The sequence below is a fragment of the Heteronotia binoei genome, chromosome 12, assembly GCF_032191835.1.
Source record: "Heteronotia binoei isolate CCM8104 ecotype False Entrance Well chromosome 12, APGP_CSIRO_Hbin_v1, whole genome shotgun sequence".
NCBI classification, from domain to species: Eukaryota; Metazoa; Chordata; class Lepidosauria; order Squamata; family Gekkonidae; genus Heteronotia; species Heteronotia binoei.
The window spans coordinates 9,219,974-9,241,815 of NC_083234.1; the positions used below are offsets into that span (position 1 = coordinate 9,219,974).

At 50.9% G+C, this 21,842-nt stretch overlaps 1 protein-coding gene across 1 annotated transcript in view; it reads left to right on the forward strand.

Moving 5' to 3' along the window:
- The first annotated feature begins 1,192 nt into the window (after window positions 1-1,192).
- The window catches only part of ABCG4 (ATP binding cassette subfamily G member 4), a 71,368-nt gene continuing 50,718 nt past the window's right edge, over window positions 1,193-21,842 (forward strand). Inside the window, 2 exon segments of the mRNA XM_060250531.1 lie at window positions 1,193-1,277; window positions 1,280-1,426. Coding sequence (XP_060106514.1) covers window positions 1,199-1,277; window positions 1,280-1,426 — 226 coding nt within the window. The 5' untranslated portion in view covers window positions 1,193-1,198.

The following is a 21,842-nucleotide window of genomic DNA, read 5'->3' on the forward strand; positions in this document are numbered from 1 at the left end:
CCTGGAAGTTCACTGGGTGACCTTGGCCCAGTCCCGTTCTCTTAGCCTAACCTACCACACAGGGTTGTTGTGAAGGACAAAACGGAGGAGAGGGGAAGGATGGAAGCCACTCTGGTTCCCCGTTGGGAACAAAGGCAGGGCGTAAGTTAATTAAATGAATACATGACCACTTCGAAAGGGAGGTGGTGGTATGGAACGGCATCCCTGCTGAATGCCTTCCCTGACCCAAACTTTCCCTTCCCAGTTCCTCCCCCAGATCTCCAGGAATTTCCCACACCAGGGTTGGCAACCATAGAGGGAACCTCTACTGCAGATTCTGCAAGGCTTAGCTGGCAGGGCATGCATTTGGTTTCTTGGCTGCGTCTGTTAACGCTGCGTGGGTTCAAACGTCCGGTTTGGTGTGGTGGTTAAGTCTGCGGACTCTTATCTGGAGGAGGGCTTCCCCCCCTCCTCCACTTGCAGCTGCTGGAATGGCCTTGGGTCAGCCATAGCTCCACAGGAGTTGTCCTTAAAAGGGCAGATTCTGGGAGAGCCCTCTCAGCCCCACCCACCTCACAGGGTGTCTGTTGTGGGGGAGGGAGATTGCCGGCCGCTCTGAGACTCTGTCCCTGAAGGGGTGGCTTCTGGTAGAGCTCTCTCAGCCCCACCCACCTCACAGGCTGTCTGTTGTGGGGGAGGAAGGGAAGGGAGATTGTAGGCCGCTCTGAGACTGTCCTTGAAGGGGTGGCTTCTGGGAGAGCTCTCTCAGCCCCATCCACCTCACAGGGTGTCTTTTGTGGGGGAGGAAGATAGAGGAGATTGTCGGGCGCTCTGAGACTCTGTCCCTGAAGGGCGGCTTCTGGGAGAGCTCTCTCAGCTCCACCCACCTTACAGGATGTCTGTTGTGGGGGAGGAAGATAGAGGAGATTGTAGGCGCCTCTGAGACTCTGTCCTTGAAGGGGCGGCTTCTGGGGAGAGCTCTCACCCACCTCACAGGGTGTCTGTTGTGGAGGAGGAAAATAAAGGAGATTGTGAGCCACTCTGAGATTCAGAGTGGAGGGCGGGGTATAAATCCAATATCGTCATCATCATGCAGTCTGTGATTAGTTCAGGATGTTAAAGGTGTATTACTCTGTGTGTGTGAGAAAGAGAGTGGGGGGGACCCTTTCAATTAGATCGCCTCTCATTCCTCCATCTCTCCCCCTGCAGTTCGGCAGCGATGGCGGAGAATAGCCTGGACCCCACCTGCGTCTCCATCGCCTTGGAGGACCCTGTGTGCAACTCTGGCTCTCAGGACGCTCCCTCCTGTCCACCCACTTGAAGAAGGTGGAGAACCACATCACGGATGCCCAGCGGTTCTCGCATCTGCCCAAGCGATCGGCTGTCGACATTGAGTTTCTGGACCTCTCGTACTCGGTCCGGGAGGGGCCCTGGTGGAGGAAGAGAGGTTAGGGGGGGGCGTTTCTTGGATTTGTCTGTTTGGGCTCTTTGGAGGCAAACTATCCATGCTGAAAAGCACTCGAGGCTCCATTTGGAACAGTGGGAAGCTGTTAATGTTGCCATCTCCAGGCTGGGAGATTCCTGGAGATTTTGCGGGGGGCATCTGGGGAGAGGAGAGGCCTCAGCGGGGTATGATACCATAGAGTCCTCTCTCCAGAGCAGCCGTTTCCTCCCGGGGAACTGAGCTCTTTCGCCAGGAAATAAGTTGTAATTCGGGGCTGTCTCCAGGCAACCCTGATAGCCTTCTGAAATAAAAGGTGGCCGGTGTGTGAACCAGGCTTGCTGTGTTGTGGTAGTTTGGAGTCTGCGGCACAGATGGCCGTCGTGGCGTGTTTACCTGGTTCAAAAAGATCCACTCAGCAAAACCAATCTGCGATTAGGCGTTTTGACATCTGCCTTTCAGATTTCGTTGCTGAATAACTGAACAGGAAGTGATGGCATGGCTGGAAGCCTCAGCTAGGTGTGTCCCGCTTCCCTTCTCTCCAATCCTCTGGCCTTTTGACACACAAGGTGACGTGAAGGGCCTCCAGGTGCTACAGTTGACTTCTCCTCCCTCCTGAGCTATTTCTACTCGCAGGGCGTTTGTGTGGACCTCAGGGGTGAATCATTCCTTTTCTGCCAGTTGGAGAAACTGAGGCTCAAGAGACCCATCGCCAAACAAAGCTGCTGTTTGGGTCGCTTGGCCTCCGGCCTCCTTTTGATGGGGCCCACCCAGGCCTCAGATTCAGCAGGAGCTCACAGGAGCGCAGCTCCTGAACTTTTCTGAGGGTTCCCCCTCTTCCTTCCTATCTACCTTGTCCATTGAATAGGAGGTGCAGCTGCATAACAGTCCCTGGATTAGGAGAGCGGGCAGCAGCCAGCCACCAGGGACTTTGCCACACTCTCAGCAGCCCTCATTAATCTCACACTACCCTTTCTCCACTTCTTATGTGATTTTGGGCGGCAGGTGGCTTGCTGATGTTTTGACTGGGGGGGGGGGTGCAGCCAGGACTGCCCCAGGCAAGCGAGGCCTGGTTGGGCTGGCTGAATCTCTAGCTAGCCCAAACAGGCTTCACTAGTCCGAGGGGTCTCCTATCTAGCATTGAGTTGCTTTTAGGGGGGGTGGCATAGGCTAATGAGTTATGCTAATGAGCTCCGCCACCCATTTTTCTACAAACGACCCTTGGGCCCACCGTTGGTTCCAAAAACACTAGCCCCCTTGCGTGGCATGGGAAACCCGGACAGGTGGAGCTGGGTCGAATCTGTCCAGTCAGGGACAGAGCCTGGGCAGGCGGGAGTAGAATCTGGAGGACAATATTTGCTGCTTCAATAGCAGAGCCAGGATGGAATAGGAAGGGGCCTAGAAAGAGCCGGGTAGAATCAGAGGCGTTGTGGGCAAGGCTTGAATGAACAGATCTGCCTTTTGGTGGTGACTCATTGGTCCAGCCAGAGTCTAGCAGCGTTGGTTTCTCCCATCACCTCCTGGCCATGATCCCTTCCATTTTTAATGAGGCACGCTCGTAATCTCCTGACTTGGATGGCTCAGGCTAGCAGGGGTGGAGAACAGTGGCTCTCCAAATGTTTTTTTTGCCTACAACTCCATCAGCCCCAGCCATTGGCCATACTGGCTAGGGCTGATGGAGTTGTAGGCAAAAAAATCTGGAGAGCCACTGGTCCCCACCCCTGCCAGATCTCATAGAATCATAGAGTTGGAAGGGACCTCCAAGGTCATCTAATTCAACCCCCTGCGCAATGCCGAAACTCACAAACGCCTCCCCTAAATTCACAGGATCTTCATTGCTCTCCGATGGCCATCTAGCCTCTGTTGAAAAACCTCCAAGGAAGGAGAGCCCACCACCTCCTGAGGAAGCCTGTTCCACTGAGGAACCGCTCTAATGGTCAGGAAGTTCATAGAGTTGGAAGGGACCTCAAGGACATCTAGTCCAACCCCCTGCGCAATGCAGGAAACTCACAAACGCCTCCCCCTAAGTTCACAGGATCCTCACTGCTGTCAGACAGCTATTGATTGATTGATTGCACTTGTATCCCGCCCTCCCCAGACGGCTCAGGGCGGCTAACAACAGTCGCAATTCGATGACAGATTCACGTGATAAGAATAAAACAGGATTAAAACATTAAAATATTAAACAGTTTAAATACAGTTCAGACGGCGTTCTGTTTTGAATTAATTTGTGACGATATTGTGGGGTAGATAGTACACCCTCCGTAGATGTTAAAAGCACCTCCATTTAGTTATTAAACGCCTGCCTGAGCAGATATGTCTTACAGGCCCTGCGGAATTGTGATAAATTCCGCAGGGCCCCGGTCTCCTCCGGGAGGGCATTCCAGAGGGCAGGCGCAGCCACGGAGAAGGCTCTTGCCCTCGTAGTGGTCAGACGGTTGTCCTTTAGCCCGGGGGTCTTGAACAGATTTAACGAGCGTGATCGTAGTGCTCTCTGGGGCTCGTGTGGGGAAAGGCGGTCCCAAAGGTAGACAGGTCCAAGCCGATTAGGGCTTTAAAGGTCTTAACCACACTTTGAACCGGGCTCGGAACACCACAGGCAACCAGTGCAGCGTCTCCAGTGTGGCCTCTGTTTAAAAACCTCCAAGGAAGGTCCCTTTCAACTCTATGATTCTAGTTAAGAGGTGAGTGGTAATTCTGGGAGATCTCCAGGCACCACCTGGAGGTCGGCAACCCAAGGAACAGATCTGCCAACTGAAAGGAGAGAAGTGGAAGAGAACTGAGTTGAGGTGGGGAGGGGAGAATTTGGCCTGAAGGCCCGCAACTGGCCCTGTGAGGGATAATCTTGCACCGTTAACAGGATCCCACCCCTTTGGGTTGAGCTTCTGTTGGAGGGCACCTCACATCCTGTGATGTTTCAGAGGCTGGAGTGCTAGCTCAGGGACAGAGCCCTCCCTTTGTGGGAGCTACAGCCGAGACCCTGCGGAAAAGCCAAGGTCTTTGAGCAAGGCCAGAACTGACAACCACAAGGAGATAAATTTAGCATCCCTTTCTTGCCCCAGCCCTGGGCGTCTCTTTCTCGCCGGGGGCTCTCCTCCTGCGTGGGCGGCACCAGCGCTTCATGCAGAGATATCGGGCGCTCTAGAAAGCGTTACGGCAGGTGGGGGGACGGCAGCCTCCATTTAATGAGCCGCTCTTAATGGCTCCGCAGCCCCAGAGACAGAAGAGGAAAAGGCTGCTCCGGAGAGTGATGGGAGAGGCTTTGAAAGCATGAGTGGGGGGGGGGGGGGGGGGTGAGGCACAGGCTGGGTATGAGTGGTTGTAATTTCCATGGGGGCCTGAACTCTGGTTGAGATCCGTAACTCACTTCCTCTGCCGCTTGGGGATGGTAGAACAACCCATTCGCCCAATTGGTGGTGGAAAATTCCGCAGTTTATGCCAAAAGACCAGCAGGGTTTCCTCTCCCAAAATTCTAGAATTGGGGGACATCCGATGAAGCTGATGGGCAGCAGATTCAAGACAAAAGGAAAGACTGCTTGACACAGCAAGGGATTAAAGATGTGGAATTCGCTCCCAGCGGATGTAGTGAGGGCCACAGGAATAACTAGCTTTCAAAGGGGATTAGATTCATGGCAGATAGGTCTCTCACAGGGGTGGCCAACTGTGGAGCAGGAGCCACATGTGGCCCTTGCAGACATATTGTGTAGCTCTTGAAGCCTCCGCTGCCCCATCAGCCAGCTTGGAAAAGGCATTTCTCTCTTTGAATCATTTCTTCAAGCCAAGCCAGCTGGCCAGCTTGGAAAATTGATTTAAAGTTAAAGTTGTTTTCTTTCTACCTCTCCCTCCTCCTCCCTACCCCATCCATCCATCCATCCATCCATCCATCCATCTATCTATCTATCTATCTATCTATCTATCTATCTATCTATCTATCTATCTATCTATCTATCTATCTATCTATCTATCTATCTATCTATCTATCTATCTATCTATCTATCTATCTATCTATCATCTATCTATCATCTATCTATCATCTATCTATCTATCTATCTATCTATCTATCTATCTATCATCTATCTATCATCTATCTATCTATCTATCTATCTATCTATCTATCTATCTATCTATCTATCTATCTATCTATCTATCTATCTATCTATCTCTCCCTCCCTCCCTATCATCCATCCATCCCTCCCTCCCTAGTCTCCCTATCCTCTCTATCATCCATCCATCCATCCATCCATCCATCCATCCATCCATCCATCCATCATCTTTCTCTCTCTCATCTATCATTTTCCTTCCTTCCTTCCTTCCCTCAAGCATCTGATGTTCATATCTTGCGACTCTCCAATATCTGACGTTTTTTCTATGGGGCTCTTACGTTAGGCAGGTTTGTGCACCCCGGTCTATCAACAGCTACAAGCCATGGTGACTAAAGGGAGCCTCCACGTGCAGAGGCAGTCAGCCTTTGAATCCCAGAGCCAGGAGGCAGCATCGGGGAAAGCTTTGGACTGTATGCCCTGGCGTTGGACCTTCATTGGAATTGGTTGGCCACTGAACAAAGTTTTGAGTCCGGTGGCGCCAACGAAGTGTAATTCTGGGTATAAGCTTTTGTGTGCACGTACACTTCTTTAGTGATTGGCCACCGTGTGAGACTAGATGGACCACCGGTGTGAGCCAGCAGGGCTCTTCTGATGTTCTTACGGAACTATTGGATTACTGCAATGCCCTCTACATGGGGCTGCCCTTGTGCGGACCCGGAAACTGCAGCTGGTGCAGAATGCCGTGGCCCGGCTGTTATTGGGCCTCCCAAGGTGGGGGCACATTCGGCCGGGTCTTCAGGCCCTGCACTGGCTTCCAATAACATACCGAGTCCGGTACAAGGTGCTGGTTATTACCTTTAAAGCCCTATATGGCCTGGGACCTGCCTACCTGAGGGACCGTCTCTCCCCCACATGTTCCCCAGAGGGTACTGAGGTCTGGGACTCAAAACCTTCTCACCATCCCGGGCCTAAGGAAGTCTGTCTCAAGACAACCAGAGACAGGGCCTTCTCTGCAATGGCCCCCACATGGTGGAAACCAGCTGCCGGAAGAGGTGAGGGCCCTGCGGGATCTTACCCAGTTCCCCAGGGCCTGTAAGACAACCCTCTTCCGGTTAGCCTACGCCTGACTAGATAAAGGTAGCTTATCAGATTTCAGTGAAATATACTGTATAGTTTAATGTTAAGATTTTAAGGTTTTAGATTTTTAAATGCTTTGACTTTTTAAATGTAATAATTCTGCACTTTGTTTTATTGTTTATCATTTGCTGTGAGCCGCCCTGAGCCATTTATGGGAAGGGCGGGATATAAGTTATAGAATAAATATATAAATAAATAAACTAAGATGTATGCTAGATGTATTCAGATTGACAAAGCCTATATATGCTGCATTAAATACGGCTTATATGTAATATCAGCATAAAATGGAGAGTCTTAATGGCCACTTTGTTCTGAATGCAATAGAAAAACCCATCAGAGGAACTGGTTGGCCACTGTGTGAGATGGGATGCTGGACCGGTGGTCCCCTGCTCTGAGCCAGCAGCGCTCTCCTCCCATTCGCATGCTTTTAAGGCAAGATCCAGAAGTGGTTTGCCGTTGCCCGCCTCCCATCGAAATGCTGACCAGGGCCCAACCCCGCTTAGCTTCTACTGTCTGGTGAGATCAGGGTAGCCCGGGCCATCCAAGGCAAGGCATTAGCAATATTAGCAGCTCGTTTATGATAAAACTATTGGCTGAATGAAAATAATATCACCCGGCTCAGCTAGTGGGGATTGGGTAAACTGATGGAGCAGAGGTCCATCAGTGGCTATTAGCCACAGCGTATTAATGGAACTCTCTGTCTGGGGCAGTGATGCTCTGTATTCTTGGTGCTTGGAGGGGCAACAGTGGAGTTCTGGCTCTGCTGGTGGACCTCCTGATGGCATCTGGAGTTTTTTGGCCCTGTGTGACACAGAGTGTTGGACTGGATGAGCCATTGGCCTGATTCAACATGGCTTCTCTGATCTTTTTATATCTGGGGCAGTGATGCTCTGTATTCTTGGTGCGTGGGGGGCACAGTGGGGGGGGGGTGCTTCTGGAGTTCTGGCTCTGCTGGTGGACCTCCTGATGGCATCTGGAGTTTTTTGGCCCTGTGTGACACAGAGTGTTGGACTGGGTGAGCCATTGGCCTGATTCAACATGGCTTCTCTGATCTTTTTATATCTGGGGCAGTGATGCTCTGTATTCTTGGTGCGTGGGGGGCACAGTGGGGGGGGGGGGCTTCTGGAGTTCTGACCCTGCTGGTGGATCTCCTGATGGCATCTGGAGTTTTTTGGCCCCTGTGTGACACAGAGTGTTGGACTGGATGAGCCATTGGCCTGATCCAACATGGCTCCTCTGATCTTTTTATATCTGGGCAGTGATGCTCTGTATTCTTGGTGCGTGGGGGCACAGTGGGGGGGGGGGCTTCTGGAGTTCTGACCCTGCTGGTGACCTCCTGATGGCATCTGGAGTTTTTTGGCCCTGTGTGACACAGAGTGTTGGACTGGATGAGCCATTGGCCTGATCCAACATGGCTCCTCTGATCTTTTTATATCTGGGGCAGTGATACTCTGTATTCTTGGTGCGTGGGGGGGCCCCACTGGTGGACCTCCTGAAGGTTTTTGGCCACTGTGTGACGTAGTTTTGCAAACTGGGCCATTGTGTATGTCAAAATACCTGTATTGTAAGAGGGCATGTTGGCTGCCGCACTGGGCTTAGATGCCCAGGTAGGTGCCCTAACCATGCACAGGCATGATCTGCTATATATATATAAAACCCACATTGCTAAAATTAAACGGCTATTACCCAGCAGCCCGGAATAAACCTCCTTGTTTTGTTACCTGCCTTGGACTGGAAAGACGGAACTGTAGCCAAGTTTCAGGCAGGCTCCAACACGTGCCTGCGTGAGGGAAGGGTAGGAGGAGATTGCATTGGCTTTGAAGGGTCACAGGTTGTCCCAGCTTGTGTTAAAGGCTTTGGCTTTGTGGGGGGGGGGGGGAGGGGTCTGCTGTGGAGGAGAGATGAACCCTCAGCTGCTCTATCTCTTACTTGTCGAGTCCAAAGGAGGTTTGCTCCTCCTAAGCCAGTAAGAAGATCCAGGTTAATCCCACTCGGAATTGACTTTGCCGAGTCCTTCTGGAATCTTCCGTCGGCGCCCTGCCTGCAGATCGACGCTGCGCCTCAGCCAGGGCCTTTCTGGCCTCTGCCATCTGAGAGCCTTGTTTAATTGGGAGGGCTGCCAACCGTGGGCTGGGAAATTCCTGGAGATTTGGGGGCAATTTGACTGAGGAAGGCAATGGCAAACCACCCCGTCAAAAGTCTGCCGTGAAAATGTCGTGATGCGATGTCACCCCAGAGTCAGAAATGACTGGTGCTTGCACAGGGGACTACCTTTACCTTTTTTTTTTTATCCCAGAAAGCACAAGGTTTGGGAATGGGGTGGGGGTGGGATCTCAGCAGGGTATAATGCTATACGGTTCACCCTCCATAGCAGGCATTTTCTCCAGCGGAACTGGTCTCTGTTTTCTGGAGATGAGTTGTAATTCTGGGAGATCTCCAGGCCCCAGCTGGAGGTTGACAACCTCAAGCATATCTCCTAATACAGTTCAGCATATTCATATACTCCTCCCCCCTCAGTACAGACCCTTCAGTTGTCACCCTGATGACACCACCTTCCGGCTCATGCTGATGACATCACTTGTCCCATAATGATGAAGTCATTCCTTTTCCGATCGGGGCCGGAATGATGAAGTTTCTTCCCGCGTTTTGTGAAGAAAACCCACCCTCTCCTCTCTTAGCAAGCTCCTGTCCTGGCACCCAGGACCGACGTGGTATTTATTGCCCCAGACAAGGGGTGCCCACCACTCTTGTGCCCAGACCTCAGTTTGGGCCGGGTCCCACAGAAGCAGAGCTCCAGAACTTCTAAATTTTATTGTGCTCTTTCTTTCTTATCCCCACCCCACCCCCTAATACTTGCTTCTGAGCTCCATTGCTTAACCCCCCCCCCGGTGAGAATTTTTCTGAACTCTTAAGATTGGACAAACTTTCTAAAATAGATCCCCCCCCCCACACACACACAAATGGGAAAATAACCAAAACCTATAAAGCAGTCAGATGGAAAGGTGAGAGCCAGTTTGGTGTAGTGGTTAAATGTGCGGACTGAACTTGATTCCCCACTCCTCTGCTTGCAGCTGCTGGAATGGCTTTGGGTCAGCCATAGCTCTGGCAGAGGTTGTCTGTGAAAGGGCAGCTTCTATCAGAGCTCTCTCAGCCCCACCCACCTCACAGGGTGTCTGTTGTGCGGGGGAGAGAGGGTAAAGGAGATTGTGAGCCGCTCTGAGACTCTGAAATTCACATTGGAGGGTGGGATATTAATCCATTATGAACATATATGAACATATGAAGCTGCCTTATGCTGAATCAGACCCTTGGTCCATCAAAGTCAGTGTTGTCTACTCAGACTGGCAGCGACTCTCCAGGGTCTCAAGCTGAGATTTTTCAAATCAATTTGCCTGGACCCTTTTTTGGAGATGCCAGGGATTGAACCTGGGACCTTCTGCTTACCAAGCAGATGCTCTACCACTGAGCCACCGTCCCTCCCCAAGTATCATCATCGTCCTCTTTTTATGTCACTGTGGCCACATAGAAGAAAGTAATTGAAAAAGTACGATGTGGGAGTAAGGTTTTATTAAGACAATTCTAATTCAAGATGTATTTTAAGGCAGATGCTGAGCTGATATAATGTAGTGCACCTTCCCGTGAGGTCAGGGGTGTGTGGCATATGCAAATGAGTTGTGCTAATGAGCTTTGGCACCTCTTTTTCTATGAAATGACCCCTGCTGGGGCCTATCCTGGCAGTTGGTGTTAAAGCCAATCTCCTCCCATGCCTCCAGTGACTGGGAGCCATCTACTGTTGCCAACTGCGGTTGGGAAATACCTGGAGATCTGTGGGGTGGGGAGGCAGAGGCTGAGATAGGTGAGGTTTGGGGAGAGGAGGGACCTCAGTTGGGTACAATGCCACAGAGTCCACCCTCCAAAGCAGCCATTTTCTCCAGGGGAACTGATCTTTGATGTCCAGAAAGTAAGTTGGGATAGCAGGAGATCTCCAGGCACTGTCTGGAAGTTGGCAACCCTAGAGTCACCCAAGTAAATAGTCGCTTGCAGGAGGGCTTGGGCAGAGAATTGACTCAGATGGCTTCGGACCAAGAATCCAAACCAAATTATGGTTTGATGAAGTGCTAGGAATTCTCCAGTGAATTCTCCTTGAGACCCCCCCCCAAAGGGCTGCTGTCCCTGAGAGAGTTCCTTGGGTTAAAGAAGAAGGGTCAAGCCAGTTCTGACCTGTAATGTGGATATTCCCTTCGAGTTGTAGCAGCTGGATGCCTTTTATTGACCAGCTGCCAAAGGGTTCCCCATGGACAGTGGGCCTCTGTCATGGATACAGAAGGTAGAGAAAGAAGTCCTTTTCTCCCTTTCTTACAATGCAAGAACTTGTGGGCACTCAGTGAAATTGAGTTAAAACAGATAAAAGAGGTACTTCTTCACCCAAAGAGTGGTCAATACATGGAATTCACTGCCACAGGAGGTGGCAGCAGCTACAAGCATAGATGGCTTCAAGAGGGGATTGGATAAACATCTGGAGCAGAGGTCCATCAGTGGCTATTAGTCACAGGCTATTGTTGGAATTCTCTGTCTGGGGCAGTGATGCTTTGTATTCCTGGTGCTGGGAGGGGCAACAGTGGGAGGGCTTCTAGTGTCCTGGCACCACTGGTGGACCTTCTGATGGCAGTTGGGTTGTTTGGCCACTGTGTGACACAGAGTGTTGGACTGGAGGGGCCATTGGCCTGATCCAACATGGCTTCTCTTATGTTCGTCTGTGACACAGAGTGTTGGACTGGATGGGCCACTGGCCTGATCCAACATGGCTTCTCTTATGTTCTTATGTGACACAGAGTGTTGGACTGGCTGGGCCACTGGCCTGATCCAACATGGCTTCTCTTATGTTCTTATGTGACACAGAGTGTTGGACTGGATGGGCTATTGGCCTGATCCAACATGGCTTCTCTTATGTTCTTATGTGACACAGAGTGTTGGACTGGATGGGCCACTGGCCTGATCCAACATGGCTTCTCTTATGTGACACAGAGTGTTGGACTGGATGGGCCATTGGCCTGATCCAACATGGCTTCTCTTATGTGACACAGAGTGTTGGACTGGAGGGGCCATTGGCCTGATCCAACATGGCTTCTCTTATGTTCTTATGTGACACAGAGTGTTGGACTGGATGGGCCATTGGCCTGATCCAACATGGCTTCTCTTATGTGACACAGAGTGTTGGACTGGATGGGCCATTGGCCTGATCCAACATGGCTTCTCTTATGTGACACAGAGTGTTGGACTGGAGGGGCCATTGGCCTGATCCAACATGGCTTCTCTTATGTTCTTATGTGACACAGAGTGTTGGACTGGATGGGCCATTGGCCTGATCCAACATGGCTTCTCTTATGTTCTTATGTGACACAGAGTGTTGGACTGGATGGGCCACTGGCCTGATCCAACATGGCTTCTCTTATGTGACACAGAGTGTTGGACTGGATGGGCCACTGGCCTGATCCAACATGGCTTCTCTTATGTGACACAGAGTGTTGGACTGGATGGGCCATTGGCCTGATCCAACATGGCTTCTCTTATGTTCTTATGTTCAGTGAAGTGACTTTATTCCAAGTCAAGCCACTGGTCATTCTGGGTCGGTCTGGACTGGCAACGGCTCTCCAGGCTCCCAGGCAAAGAGTGGCTTTTCCAAACTCTTGCTGTCTGAGATCCTGAACTGCTAAGAGTGAACCTTCGGTATGATCTTGTCTACCAAGCCACAGCTCCTGCTAAGGTTGCCAGCTTTGAAGCGGGTAAAGGGAGAGAGGTCACTTGTAGGATAAGGACAACACAATCGAAGTTATAGTGACCAAATAACTAAGAATGTGTTGAAACAAAATCATACAGATAGAAGACTAAATAGCAATAACAATTCCCCCAAAATTTCACAGTTCCATCAGAGGAGTCCCAATGAACAGGAGGTTGACTTGATTATTCCTTCTTCGAATCCTCTTCTAGCAAAGGGGGCTCCAAGCGTCGAAGCAGGGCCTGGAGATATCCCAGAATTATAACTGATCTCCAGATAAGAACATAAGAGAAGCCATGTTAGATCAGGCCAATGGCCCATCCAGTCCAACACTCTGTGTCACACAGTGGCAAAAATTTTTTTATATATATACACACACACACAGTGGCTAATAGCCACTGATGGACCTCTGCTCTATATTTTTATCTAAACCCCTCTTGAAGGTGGCTATGCTTGTGGCTGCCACCACCTCCTGTGGCAGTGAATTCCGCATGTTAATCACCCTTTGGGTGAAGAAGTACTTCCTTTTATCTGTTTTAACCTGTCTGCTCAGCAATTTCATCGAATGCCCACGAGTTCTTGTATTGTGAGAAAGGGAGAAAAGTCCTTCTTTCTCTACTTTCTCCATCCCATGCATTATCTTGTAAACCTCTATCATGTCACCCCACAGCCGACGTTTCTCCAAGCTAAAGAGTCCCAAGCGTTTGGGATGACAAAGACAAAGAACCAGGAAAATAATGGCTGCCCTATGACATTATACCCCACTGAGGACTCACACCCATCTCCCCAAGCTAACCCCGCCCCCCCCCCCCCCCCCCAATCTCCAGGAATTTTCCAACCTGGAGTTGCAGCCTTCACTCATTGGTTAAGATCACACAGAGAAGCCTTTCCCTGTGCATCTCTGACTTCAGAGATTAGGTGGGTGGGTGTCAGAGCCAGGGCCTTTGGGGTGGTGGTACCTCAACTGGAAGAACTCTCTCCACGGTTTCTTTTGCCTGGCACTTCAGCTAACCCTTCAGGCACCTGATTACTCCTGGTTTTAACACCTTGATGTTGATGCTGATCTTTCTGTTTCTCTGGCTGCCTGATCGCTTTGTTGTTCTGCGGTTTTTACTCTTTGTTGCTTTTTATTGTACTTGGTTATTATACTAGAAAAGCTGACTAAACACCCGGATATTGAATGAATGGGAGAGCAGGTGTGAAAGTAGGGTAGCCATCCTCTAGCTGAAAGCTCGGAGATCTCCCAGAACTAAAACCGATCTCCAGGCTGCAGAGGTTGGCTCTCCCAGAGAAAACAGCTGCTTGGGAGGGTGGATTCTGTGGCATCGGCAGATCTCTGGCTTAGGGTTGCCAGGTCTGACTCAAGAAATATCTGGGGACTTCGGAGGCAGAGCCGGGAGCAAGGTTGTGACAAGCCTAATTGAACTCCAAAGGGTGTTCTGGCCATCACATTTAAAGGGACCGCACACCTTTTAAATGCCTTCCCTCCATTTGGAATAATGGATAGGGGCACCTTCTTTGGGGCTCAGAGAATTGGACCCCCTGGTCCAATCTTTTTGAAACTTGGGGAGTGTTTTGAGGAGAGGCATTGGATGCTAAGCTGAAAAGTTGGTGCCTCTCCCTCTAAACACAGCTCTCACAGAGCCCCAGATACACACAGAACAATTTTCCATTATGGAAACCGGTCTCCATAGGGAATAATGACGTGCCCAGATGACCCTGAAGTGAGGGGAGGGCCTCCAATCCAGAAGATCCCCTGTTCCCGCCTGGGGATTGGCATCCCTACTCTGGCTGTGTCCTCTCCCCAAATCCTGCCCTGCCCAGACTCCATCCCCAAACCTCCTGGAATTTACCAGCTTGGGGCTTAGCGACCCTACGTGGAAAGCCTCACGAAGGTCTGGAAAAGGCACAATTTGGACAGTTCAGCAGCTTGTGGCTGTCTCCTTGATACAGGTTGTTTCCTGCCTGGGTCACTCGGGGCTGGAACTGTCTGACCTGCTCACCACCAGGGGTCATTTTGTAGAAAAATAGGTGATGGAGCTCATTAGCATAACTCAGTAGCCTATGCACCCCCCAGCCAAAAGCAACCCGATGCAAGAAAGGAGAGCCCCGGGCGAGCAAGACCTGCTTGGGCTGGCTAGAGATCCAGCCAGCCCAAGCAGGCCTCGCTCGCCTGGGGCTCTCCTGCCCCTCTCCCCCGTCAAAAGGCCAGCAAGCCATCCGTTGCCCAGAATCGCATAAGAAGTGGAGAAAGGGTGGTGTGGGCTTCTCCAGGGGTTAATGAGGGCTGTTGGGGGGTGTGCCAAAGCCCTTGGTGGCTGGCTGGCTGGCTGCCCGCTCTCCTAATCCAGGGGTTGTTATGCGGCTGCACCTACAATTCAATGGACAAGGTAGGAGGGGAGGAGGAGGGGGAACCCTCGAAAAGGTTCCAGGGTTCCTGTGAGCTCCTGCTGAATCTGAGACTTGCTCACCGCAAAACAGAAACTGCCGATATCGGCATGTTTCTCAGAGTTGGGAAATGCAGGTTACATGACAGACAGATTGCAAGCTTCTGATTTGTATGGCGAGCCAGGGACTCCGTTGAGCTGTGCACTGCAAGGGAAAACACAAGGTGCAGTTTTAAACAGAATGGGGGGGAAGAGCCAGGGAGAGGTTTGTGTCAGACTCGGTCTGCATTTGCAAATGATGCACCTTTCTTTGGCAAGACAACAGAGAGTTGGGGGGAACAGACTCTGCTGTTCCCTTCCCTGGGCGGGCAGGGCTGCTGCTGCTGGGGTCGAGCCCCTTCCCCAGCACCCCGGAGGCGGCTCAGAAAAGCCCTGCAGAGAAGGCTGCCCTCCTCTCTCAATGGACTGCCGGGGAGCCTAGCCGGAGTTGCAGCTGCTGAGCTACAGAGGCAGACACAGGAGGTTACTGGCAGTCAATGAACTCGAGTAACCGCACTGCAAGCCGCAGTTCTGTCTCTGAGCGGCAGGCAAGGCAGCGAGCGGCGGCTCTTGCGCTGGGTTGGTGCATTGGTGGTGTGCAGAGCTGGGGGATGCTGGGGGAGCATGCAAGGCGAATTGTAATTTGCACCCCCTTCCTCCTCTTTTGCAAACACCCCCCCAACCCCCCCCCCCCCCTGGAAAATCTGTAGTTAGGTCCAATTCAAGAAATATCTGGGGGCTTTGGGAGTGGAACCATGAGGCTTTGGAGGTGGAGCCAGGAGCAAGGGTGTGACAAGCACGATTGAACTCCAAAGGGAGTTCTGGCCATCACATTGAAAGGCACCACACACCTTTTAAATGCCTTCCCTCCACTGGAAATCATGAAGGATAGGGGCACCTTCCTTTGGGGCTCACAGAATTGATCCCCCCGGTCCAATCGTTTTGAAACTTGGGGGGTATTTTGGGGAGAGGCTCTGGATGCTATGCTGAAAATTTGGTGCCTCTGCCTCAAACAAAGACCACCCAGATACCCACAGATCAATTCTCTATTTTACCCTATAGGAATTGGTCTCCATAAGGAATAACGGAGTGCCCAGCAGACATTTCCCTCCCCCCCCTTGCTTTCGGATGACTCTGAAGTGGGAGGAGGGCCTCCAAACCAGGGGATCCCCTGCCCCCACCTGGGAATTGGCAACTCTACTCTGTAGCCTTTTTGCTTTTACATCGGATTCGAGGGAGGGGTTTTGTTGACCCAGGAATCTCTTTTCCGTGCCAGACCTCAGCCCCCAAATATTTTCAGCACTAACCGATAGTTCTAAAAAAAACACCTGGGGTTGCCAGCTTCCTGGTGGGGGCTGGAGTTCTCCTGGGATTTAACTGTTCTCCAGAGAGCAGTTCTTGAAAGGTGGACTCTAGGGCAAGAGTGTCAAACATGCAGCCCAGGGGCCGAATCAGGCCTCCGGAGGGCTCCTATCAGGCCCTCGAGCAACTGGCTGTCATCTGCTTCCTTCTCCCTCTCTCTTGCTTCCTTCTGCATCACAGCTTGCTCAATTGCATAGCAGAGCTACAGAGCAAAGCCTCTATTTTCTTCTCTGGCTGACGCTCCTCCCTTGGGGAGGAAGGGGGGGAGAGAGAACATGCTTTGCCAGGCTCTCTCAATCGCACAACAGCGCTACTGAGCCAAGCCTCTCTTCCTTCTATTGGCTGAGGCGCCGTCCCCCAGGGAAGGAAGGAAAGAGCCAGAGCTTCCTTGGCCCAGTTCCCTGGATCCCATGGGAGAAATACAAAGAAAGCACCTTTAAGACCAACTAGTGCTAGTTTTTTAAAAAATTAATTGTGTTTGTGTCCTCTGCTGCCTAATCTTAAATAGGTACACACATGGCCTGGCCCAACAAGGTCTCATTTTTGTCAGATCTGGCCCTCCTGACAGATGAGTTTGACGCCCCTGCTCTAGGGTCACCAGCTCCAAGTTGGGAAATTTCCTGGCCATTTGGGGGAGGGCGGGGTTTGAGGGTGAGAAGGAGCCCAGCTTGAAATAATGCCGCAGAGCAGGGGTGGCAAACTCATTTGTTATGAGGGCCAGATCTGACATCAGTGAGACCTTGTCGAGCTGGGTCATGTCAGGTTGGGCCGAGCCATATCATGCCAGGCTATGTGTGCACCTCTTTAAGATTAGGTAGCAGAGATAAAAACTTTATAAAAGACACAGTCAAGCACAATTAAAGATTTAAAAACACTTAAAATGAAACATGCTTAAATCATGAGCACCCGTTGGTCTTAAAGATGTTTTCTTTGCATTTCTCCCATGGGATCCAGGGAACTGGACAAAGGAAATGCTGGCTCCTTCCTTCCTTCCTTCCTTCCTTCCTTCCTTCCTTCCTTCCTTCCTTCCTTCCTTCCTTCCTTCCTTCCTTCCTTCCTTCCTTCCTTCCTTCCTTCCTTCCTTCCTTCCTTCCTTCCTTCCTTCCTCCCTCCCTCCCTCGGGACCAGGAGGGAGAGGAGCTTCAGCCAATAGAAGGAAGAGAGGCTTGGCTCAGTAACTCTGCTGTGCGATTGAGAGAGTCTGGCAAAGCAAGATCTGCCTCCCCCCCTTCTTCCCCAAGGGAGGAGTCTCAGCCAATGGAGAAAATAGAGGTTTTGCTCTATAGCTCCTGTGCGATTGAGCAAGCCTGGCAAAGCAAGCTGTGATGCAGAAGGAAGCAAGAGAGAAGGAAGCAGACGACAGCCAATTGCTTGGGGGCTTGATAGGAGCCTTCCGGGAGCCTGATTCGGCCCCCGGGCCACGTTTGACACACACACCCCTGCTAGTGTTTTCCTTCCAAAGCAGCCATTTTCTCCAGGGGAACTGATCTTTCTCACTTGAAAATTAGTTATAAATCCTGGGGATCTCCACTCCCCCCCATCTGGAGGTTGGCAGCCCTTTAATTTATGTCACTTTGAGTGAATGGGTGGAGCGAAGGAATTGGTTGGCCACTGTGTGAGACAGGTTGCTGGACTTAATAGAAATCTAGGTTGGTAGGACCATGTTGGGAATGGGATGAAAGCTGAGCTTACATGATTGATGTGACTGAACATAGGACTGCTAGTAGAGGAAGGCTAAATTCTGATTGGAATTACTAGTGGTGAGCAAGATTTTGGCTTCCCCAGAAGACTAGATCTGCCCTTTGATGTTCTTATCAGGAGAAGGCCTCAACCTCTTTGCCTTGTTGCTGGACATCCAGGGTATCTGGTTGGCCACTGAGTGTGACAGGATGCTGAATTTATAGACCAATGGTCTGCTCCAGCAGGGTTCTTCTGATGTTCTTATCAGGGGAAGGCCTCGGCCTCTATGCCCTGTTGTTGACCCTCCAGAGGGACTGGTTGGTCACTGTGTGAGACAGGTTGCTGGACCAGATGGACCTTCATTGGTCTGATGCTGAGCTAGATTTTGTAGTACCATTCTGCCATACTGTTGTTATGTCATCTTGCTGGACCATCCTGCTGTACTTTCCTAAATGTTGTAACTGGTTTTTATTGTGATGCTACTGTAAATTTATTTCTATTTATGATGTACTTCACTCTGAGCCCCCAAAAGGGGGAATGGGTGGAATATAAATAAACTAATAATGATGATGGACCCTCCCTGGTCTGATCCAGCAGGGCTCTTCTGATGTTCTTATGAAGGCCTTGGCCTCTCTTCCCTGTTGTGGGCCTAGGGTTGCCAAGTCCAATTCAAGAAATATCTGGGGACTTTGGGGGCGGAGCCAGGAGACTTTGGGGGTGGAGCCAGGAGACATTAGGGGTGGAGCCAAGATCAAGGCTGTGACAAGCATCACTGAACTCCAAAAGGAGTTCTGGCCATCACATTCAAAGGGACGGCACACCTTTTCAATGCCTTCCTTCCATAGGAAATAATGAAGGATAGGGGCACCTTATTTTGGGGCTCACAGAATTGGACCCCCTGGTCCAATCTTTTTGAAATTTGGGGAGTGTTTTGGGGAGAGGCACTCGATGCTATACTGAAAATTTGGTGCCTCTACCCCAAAAAACAGCCCCCCCGGAGCCCCAGATACCCGCGGATCAATTCTCCATTATTTTCAATGGGAATAAAACTCCATAGGAAATAACAGAGTTCCCAGCAGACATTTCCCTCCCCTCCCCCTGCTTTCTGATGACCCTAAAGCGGGGGGAGGGCCTCCAAACCGGGGGATCCCCTGCCCCCACCTGGGGATTGGCAACCCTATGTGGGCCCTCCAGAGGAACTGGCTGACCACTGTGTGAGATGGGATGCATGCTGGATTACATGGACCATGTGTGATCTAGCAGGCCTCTTATTTTCTTTGGAAGGCCTCAGCCTCTCTGCCCTGTTGTTGGCCCCCCAGAGGAACTGGTTGGCCACTGTGTGAGACAGGAGGCTGGACTAGATGAACCCTCAATGGTCTGATCCAGCAGGGCTCTTCTGATGTTCTTCTCAGGGGAAGGTCTCAGTCACTATGCCCTGTTGTTGGTCCTCCAGAGGAACTGGTTGGCCACTATGTGAGGCAGAAGGCTGGACTAGATGGACCCTCACTGGTCTGATCCAGCAGGGCTCTTCTGATGTTCTTCTCAGGGGAAGGCCTCAGCCTCTCTGCCCTGTTGTGGGCCCTCCAGAGGAACTGGTTGGCCACTGTGTGAGACAGGAGGCTGGACTAGATGGATCCTCAGAGGTCTGACCCAGCAGGGCTCTTCTGATGTTCTTCTCAGGGGAAGGCCTCGGCCTCTCTGCCCTGTTGTGGGCCCTCCAGAGGAACTGGCTGGCCACTGTGTGAGACAGGAGGCTGGACTAGATGGACCCTCGCTGGTCTGACCCAGCAGGGCTCTTCTGATGTTCTTCTCAGGGGAAGTCCTCAGTCTCTCTGCCCTGTTGTGGGCCCTCCAGAGGAACTGGTTGGCCACTGTGTGAGACAGGAGGCTGGACTAGATGGATCCTCACAGGTCTGACCCAGCAGGGCTCTTCTGATGTTCTTCTCAGGGGAAGGCCTCGGCCTCTCTGCCCTGTTGTGGGCCCTCCAGAGGAACTGGCTGGCCACTGTGTGAGACAGGAGGCTGGACAAGATGGACCCTCATTGGTCTGATTCGGCAGGACTCTTCTGCTGTTCTTACCAAGGGAAGGCCTTGACCTCTGTGCCCTCTTGTTGGCTGTCCTGAGGAACTGTTTGGCCACTGTGTGAGATGGGATGCTGAACTTAGATGGGCTCTCATTGGTCTGATCCAACAGGGCTCTTCTGATGTTCTAATCATGAGAAGGCCTCAGTCTCTCAGCCCTGTTGCTGGACCTCCAGAGGAACTGGTTGGCCACTGTGTGAGACAGGCTGCGGGATTAGATGGGACCACTGGTCAGATCCAGAGGTCTCTTCTGTTGTCCTTATCAGGCAAAGATCTCCACCTCTATACCCTATGACAAAACACTTGTGGCACTGACTGGTTGCCTCAAGGTGATTTCAACTTGCCCCAGGTAACCAGACAGGTGGCTATTAGGAGTCCAAGAGCTACTGTTCCAACGCAAATATAGGTGTGCCAGTAATCTAATTGAGATTACTTTCTTGACGTCATTTTCCTGCTTGTATATTTAAAACTCCAGCCTTGTGGTTCCAAACATCCGCTGTCTCTCTCTGTGTGTGGATGGATGTTCATATACAGACATATGGAATTTTGTCCTCTTTTACAGCAAAGTGTGAAAACTGGTATTCTAACCCATTTTGCCACAGGCAGGGTGTTTCTGCTGCACAGCCCTCCTATTGGCGATGGTTCTTTCAACTCCCTTTACATAAGAACATAAGAGAATGTTCTTTACATAAGAACATAAGAGAATGGCCCATCCAGTCCAACACTCTGTGTCACACAGTGGCAAAACATAAGAACATAAGAGAAGCCATGTTGGATCAGGCCAACGGCCCATCCAGTCCAACACTCTGTGTCACACAGTGGCAAAACATTTTATATATACACACACACTGTGGCTAATAGCCACTGATGGACCTGTGCTCCGTATTTTTATCTAATCCCCTCTTGAAGGTGGCTATACTTGTGGCCGCCACCACCTCCTGTGGCAGTGAATTCCACATGTTAATCACCCTTTGGGTGAAGAAGTACTTCCTTTTATCCGTTTTAACCTGTCTGCTCAGCAATTTCATCGAATGCCCACGAGTTCTTGTATTGTGAGAAAGGGAGAAAAGGACTTCTTTCTCTACTTTCTCCATCCCATGCATTATCTTGTAAACCTCTATCATGTCACCCCGCAGTCGACGTTTCTCCAAGCTAAAGAGCCCCAAGCGTTTCAACCTTTCTTCATAGGGAAAGTGCTCCAGCCCTTTAATCATTCTAGTTGCCCTTTTCTGGACTTTCTCCAATGCTATAATATCCTTTTTGAGGTGCAGTGACCAGAACTGCACACAGTACTCCAAATGAGACCGCACCATCGATTTCTACAGGGGCATTATGATACCGGCTGATTTGTTTTCAATTCCCTTCCTAATAATTCCCAGCCCACACGCATAGCTGGTCTTGAGGACAAAAGGAGATTGAGGAAGAATCGCACTGCTACAGGACCAACCCTAAATCAGACTTTTCCCTGCAGCCGCTGTGGCCGGACCTGCCTGTCCCACATTGGTCTTGTCAGCCACCAGCGAGCCTGCAGCAAACGTGGACTATTGCACCCTTCTTAAATCTTCGTTCGCGAAGCCAAGCCGAGAGAGAATTCCCAGCATGGCATTGGCCATTTTTTATTGCAATCGCACACTGTCTCGACATTTTCAGTGAGTTATCTACCATGACCCCAAGATCTCTCTCTTGGTCAGTCTCTGCCAGTTCACACCCCATCAACTTGTATTTGTAGCTGGGATTCTTGGCCCCAATGTGCATTACTTTGCACTTGGCCACATTGAACCGCATCTGCCACGTTGACACCCACTCACCCAGCCTCAACAGATCCCTTTGGAGTTCCTCATAATCCTCTCTGGTTCTCACCACCCTGAACAATTTAGTGTCACCAGGAGGTCCATCAGTACGGCCAGGACACTAGA